Source organism: Phocoena sinus, chromosome 16, assembly GCF_008692025.1.
Source record: "Phocoena sinus isolate mPhoSin1 chromosome 16, mPhoSin1.pri, whole genome shotgun sequence".
In the NCBI taxonomy this organism is placed as follows: domain Eukaryota; kingdom Metazoa; phylum Chordata; class Mammalia; order Artiodactyla; family Phocoenidae; genus Phocoena; species Phocoena sinus.
The window spans coordinates 29,221,991-29,227,990 of NC_045778.1; the positions used below are offsets into that span (position 1 = coordinate 29,221,991).

Here is a 6,000-nt window from a genome sequence, read left to right on the forward strand (position 1 = left end):
AGAACACGTTCTGAGCTAGAAACTTTACCCATAGATCACCAACTCCTTCTACTGTCTTCCACTGAGTCCCAGGGCAGGAAGGGACATTAGCACTCACAGAATTCAATCCCACATTTTGCACACCAGGAAAGAGACCAGAGAGGTTAATCTTCTTCTTCAAGGTCACAACCTTCTTCAGGCTGCCAGAGCCGCTCCTTGTTCACTACAGTCTACGACTGGCTTAGACCTTGAAACGTCACGGCCAAGTAAAGAGAGGGCTCTGATGAAACCCAACAGAGAAAGAAAAATGATGTGAAAAAGTACAGCAAAGAATATAGTACTGGAATGACTGTGCCCAAATTCCCAACTGGGGGAAAATGGGATTCTCTTTCTTCTTTCTTTCCTAAAGAAATCCACATAACGATTCTTTTCAGAATAGTAAAGTCATTCATGATTTGCGATTCGGAGGCCAGAGGAACTAAGGATGAGATGTCTCATGATGTACATCCAGTTTCAGGTTCCTTTAATCAGAAAGGATGGTGCAGTCCCAGAGGCCAAATGCTTGTGATTCTGGAGTTCCTGCTGAAACGTATTCCCCTAGAATTTCAGATGCTAAAAACACCAGCCTTCCTCTGGACCCTAGCTCCGGGTCAAACCATCTTGGGGCTGAACCAGGATCAGGGTGAATATATCTGAGGGCTGGTAGAATACTAAAGAAAAGCAGCCTTAGTTTGCTTGAGAAACCCAACACTAAAAGAATGATTCCAAACTGAAGCCAAATGCATTCTTCTGAACAGTGTCTTGATGACTACCAAATACTTGGAAAGCAAAAAGAATGAAAGACAAAAAAAAAAAAAGAATGATTGCAGTAAAAACTACAGACCTCAAGAGTAGAAAGAAAAGCTTATAAAAGGCCTAAGTAACTACTACTGGTCAAAATGAGATGGCTACACACACTATTCAATTGAGCATATCAAGGGGCAAGTATTAAGAGATTCTGGGCATGTTTTAAAGGGGACTCTAATGGTACCAAAAGTGACGTGATCTCATTCTATACTGGCCTCACATCTTCCCAACCAACTGCAAGCATCTCTCATCCCAGATGATTCTTCGTAGAAAGTTCCAGTTCAGTCAACTCAGCATGTCTTGGAGCTACAAAATATAGCCTGATATCTAGGGATTGTTTTTTTTTTCTAATGATCATTGCCAAAAATGTATTTTCTTGAGAAAGCTTACAGAGGTTACGCTTGGTCATCATTTAAGAAACAGACTCTTTATGTGAACGATCCAATCAGCATTTCATCAGAAGCAATGCAGTAGCACTGATGTACCCCCTAGAGTAGAAAGACTTTAGAAGCTGTGTTTAAAACCCCAGGATCACAAAAACACTGAAACTTATTTTGACTCACTGAAAAAAAAGTTTTCATTGTGATCTAGCCTGCCCAGTTCCTGAAGGATAAGGAGATCATTAAAAAGTTCCCCCAAATCACTCAGTCTAGAAAACGTTTGAGATGCATGCAACTACAAGTTCTACCTCTAAGGGTAGCAGTAAAGGAAAAACACTCGCAGACTAAAGACTGGTGGGGAGGCAGAGGAGAGGGAATGTGTGAATAAGAAGGCTATATGAATAAGCACTGGTCAGGAGGGCTAGGCAAGGGGCTGGGTCTAGGGGGTCTCGGGATTAGGATTTTGCTTAACCTAATGGCTTCTCTGGAATGTGGGTGGTTTTGCACCTTGACAAGTAAGGAGAAACTGCTATGGCCAAGAAGGTAACTCCAGAGAAAACTGACTGACTAACATCTGGAGGTCTCTGGAGAAGGAGGAGGAAGAGGAAGCGAATGATGGCTTTTATTTTTCTCCCTTATTTCCAACACACCAGTATTTTCCAAAACACAAATGTGCTACCACAAAACACAGCTGAGCTCCAGCACCCAACACAATGTATAATTAATGATCAGGAGAGAGAGAGAGAGAGAGAGAGAGAGAGAGAGAGCGCACGAGCTTCCCTTCACCCTTGTGTGTCACCCAGAGCCCCCATCTTACCTACTCCCTCCCCGTAGCAATTAAGGAGGCTGCTACAAGTTGCCGTGCCCCGTGGAAGTTTGAGGTGTCCTCGGATTAACTTTATTAGAAAAGGTGTGAGCATTCCCACCGAGATGTGCCACGGCCTTGCACTGTTCCCTATCCCCCTTTGAGCTTCCCTCCCTCTGAAAATGCTGGCGCTGGTTAGTCCCCTAGGTTAAAAATTAGTCAAACAGAAATCAGCTTGGTCACTCTTTTTTCCAGTTCTTTTTTATCCTGCAGTTTTCTATGAAAAACTGCCCGCCACCTCTCACCTTCAGCCAGTTGGGGGGGGGGGGGGAGCGGGGGGGGGGGGAAGAGGACATCTCTAGGGACACGATGGCGACAAACCAGGCAGTCAGCCTAGCAACCATACATAAGGTATAGTGAGCCTCGGTGCTGGTGGGCGTCTCTGCGGCAGGAATAGTTTAAAGCCGACATCCAGCCACCTCAAAAGCGTCGGGGAGGAGGCTCGCGTGAAAACCTCGGCCTCGGCGGGCTCTCGGGCGGACCTCCCGCTCTAGCTCCACGCTGCCGGGGGCATTTCCGGGGACCTGAAGGCGGTGGCAGGAGAGCGAGAATACAGATGCCGAAGAACTTGCGGTGGGGGTGGGGGTCTGCTCCAACAGTAGGAGAGGGAGGGAACATCAGTTTTGCGACCTCGCCACATTCCTAAAGTGGCAGCATCCGCGGGTTGCCTCCAAAACTGGGATGCACCTCCCCAACTTTCTCTCGCCCCTCCAGGTCCCCCGCACGTCCTCTGGTCATGTTCCTCCCCTGGGATTCCCTAGTCCAAAAGATGTCCTCCCTTTCTCAAAGAATTTTCCTGCCCTTTTGATTTTACGAACTCATCTCCCCAACAGGTTTCTAAAGTGCGGGCTGACGTGCTCCCCCTCGCCCACCACAAGGAGCCGAGCCCGGGCAGGTGAGCCGCGCGGAACACGCACCGAGCGGCCCCCAGCTTGCTCGGTGCCCGACGAGTCGGCTCTCCCTACCTCCCACCCTGGCCCCAGCCGCAGCCACAAACAACCCTACAATAAACAAGGGGACGGGATTGGGCGTCCGCGTCCCGGAGCGCACCGGTTGGGGGCAACTCCTCACCCCCGGCGCGCCGCCCGAAGCCCCAACAGGCGGGCGCCAGGAGAGCGGAGGGAAGGGAAGGCGGCGAGGGGAAGGCAGGCAGGGATGGAGGGAGGCACGGCGCTGTGAGAAGCGAGGAGGTGGGCTGCAGGGGACGCCGAGAAGCGGCGGGGCTGGCGCAGGGGGAAGGCGCCGGGGCGCGCGTTACCTTCGTCTTGCCCCCGCAGTGGCAGCAAACGGTCCACAGGTACTTGAGCGTCCGCCAGAGCAAGATGATGAAGAGGCCCCCGAAGAAAGTCACCATGGAGGAGGCCAGGAAAGCCCACCACATGCGCTGGCCCCGGCTGTCGCACGGCACCTCCATGGTCACTGGGATGATGAGCGCATCCATCTTGGGCTCGTGGACCGAGGACGAGGAGGAAGAGGAGGAGGAAGAGGAGGAGGAAGAAGAGGAGGAGGAGGAGGACGCGTCTAGGCTGAGAAGGTTCGCGTGGATATTGCTACTCATTCTAAGAGTGCTGCCTCCGCCGCCGCCGCCGCCGCCGCCGCCGCCGCCACCATTTGCCATAGCTAGCAACGGGCAGCCGGCGCAGGGGCTCGGGGGAGCTCCTCCCGCCGCCAGCGCCACCCCGAACACCCATCAACAGCCATATTGCTGCTACTGCTGCCGCCGCCGCCGCCGCGGAGCGCGGGGAGGGGGCGGGGAGGCGCCTGGGCTCGGGGAGCTGTGCGCGACCTGGCGGGGTGCGCGGAGATATATACAGCGGGCCGCCGCCGCCGCCCGCCCTCCCCCCGGCCGCCGGCCCGCCCGCCCAGGGGGGAGGGGGACGGAGCGCGCGGGCAGCTCCCCTCCCCGGCCCGAGCCCCGCTAACCCCGGGCTGCGCGGGCCCAGAGCGCCGAGAACGAGGGGGCGCTGCGGTCCGCCCCCGGGCCCGCCCCGGCTCTGCTCGCCGGCCCGGTTGCCCTCCGCGTCGCGCCGCGCCGCCCGTCCGCTGTGCGCCACGCGTTTGCGCCGCGCTCCGGCCCGGGACCCCTCCCCGCACGCAGCCCGCGCAGCTAGCCCGCCGCTCTGGGCTTATTAGGCGGCGACTCGTTAATAATGCCTCATCAGCCCCCTCCCGGGCGCCCCCGCGCCAGCCCTCCTCTCCCGGCTGCGCTCGGCTCCCGCTCGCCGCCCCGGTGTGCGCCGGGCCCCGGCAGGTTCACCGCGCCCGGCCCGGCCCGCCGCCGCCGCCGCCGCCGCCGCCGCCGCCGCCGCCGCTAGCCCATGTTCCCGGGATCCCCAAGCCGCGCCGCCACGCCGCTGAGCCTCCTCGGCCTTCGCTCGATCTTCCTCCCCGCTTCCTCAGGCTCCTCCTCGTCGCCGCCCGAGCCTCTCCTGCGCGCGCCCCGCGCTCCCCGCAGCCGCCAGCAACAGCAGCTGCAGCAACTGGAGCGGGCGCGGGCTCAGGCCGCCCGAACGGGAGGGGAGGAGGTTCGCCGCGCTGGCTCGCCTCGGCCCCGAGCTGGGCAGGGGGCCGACAGACCCTTTGGCGACGGCCTGGCACGCACCCCTGAGCCGCAGTGCGAAAGGTAGAGAGCCCCAAATCCAGGCGCGGGACCGACACCTCTCTCCAAGGTGCTGCGCCCCCAGCCGAGCGCCCTGGGGGACCCGAGGAGGATGGCCGGGCGCCCGTGGCAGGCCATTTTTCCCAAAGGAGCCCCCAGTGGGGAGGGGAGAAGTGACTAGCTGTTGATTGCACAGGCCGGACGCCCCAAGCTCCTCGGGCTTCGGGAGTGAGGAGGACCCTTCTCCAGGATACACACCCTCGTTCGACCCCTACCAACCCCTGTCGCTCTTCCCTGTCGCCTTCCTAGGTGCCCCAGTGGCCCCTGTGTTCTGGAAAGCAGGGCCATGCAGGGGCCTGGCAGGTGGTCTGTGGCCTTTGACAGCAGCAGGTGGTTTTTCTGCCTCTTCCTTATTAAGCGACAGAGGCTGCCTAAGAGAGTAGGCAAAGATGGGCAGAGCCGACCTGACCTCAGGGACAGTGAAAGCTCCTATAGACAACAGAGTTCCCTAATGTCACTCCCCTTTTATTCAGCCTCAGACTCCATCGTGTGAGAAGGGCAGCTCCAAGCTCCATTAAAGCCCACCTTTCCCCATTTAGGGTCTTCTGTCCTCCCCACTTAGAGGTGAAGAAGGTGTCTGGGTTTGTTCAGCAGCCGCTCCCTAACCACCAGGGGAAATCCCCCTTCTGATACTCTCAACCTTTGCTCCCTCTGGACACTGCCCTTCCTTATGCTACCAGCTGGACCACACGTTTTTCCAGCACTAATTAAAAGGAAGATGATCACATTCTCCCCTCATTGCCCACAGTGGTTTCCCCAAAGTTTCCAGCTCGTTAGTTTTAAGCCTAATTGGAATTCTCGGGTTGCTTTCAGGCCTTTCTGTGGTGAAGGCCAAGTTAGCATCCTTCACTGTACAGGCCTGTGCTGTTTCTGCCTGAGCCACAGTTCAGCCCCTCCCCTTGCCCTTGGAGGCCCTAGGATGCAGGGGAGGATGGGGCAAGGGAGGCCAAGCTGGGCAGAGAGGCTCAAGGGGGTGTGTGAAGCTTCCTTCTCCTGCTTGATTCGGAGTACATTCACTGGGCTCAGGACACACATCCATTAGTACAGTCAAGGACAAAGTCAAAGGGGAAATGGAATGAGGGAAGAGTGCTTAAGTGTTTGGTCCTCAAACGCAGTATGTAAAAGGGAGCTCCAGACAATATTCTCCAGAAAGTGAAATTGTCTCTCACCCACATGGTACCCGCAGCCTGGTCCTCCACGTTCAGAAACCACTCCGAGCACATCCCTGCCGCATTGGCCCCATGCATGCAGAGGCCCTGGGTCCTTTCCAG

General features: G+C 56.9%; 1 protein-coding gene across 1 annotated transcript in view; it reads right to left on the reverse strand.

Annotated features, from left to right (window-relative positions):
* Nucleotides 1–3,856, reverse strand: part of KCNMA1 (potassium calcium-activated channel subfamily M alpha 1) — a 753,854-nt gene extending 749,998 nt beyond the window's left edge. The window contains 1 exon segment of the mRNA XM_032608356.1: nt 3,329–3,856. Within this exon segment, the coding sequence (XP_032464247.1) occupies nt 3,329–3,688 (360 nt within the window). The 5' untranslated portion in view covers nt 3,689–3,856.
* Between the last annotated feature and the right edge of the window lie 2,144 nt (nt 3,857–6,000).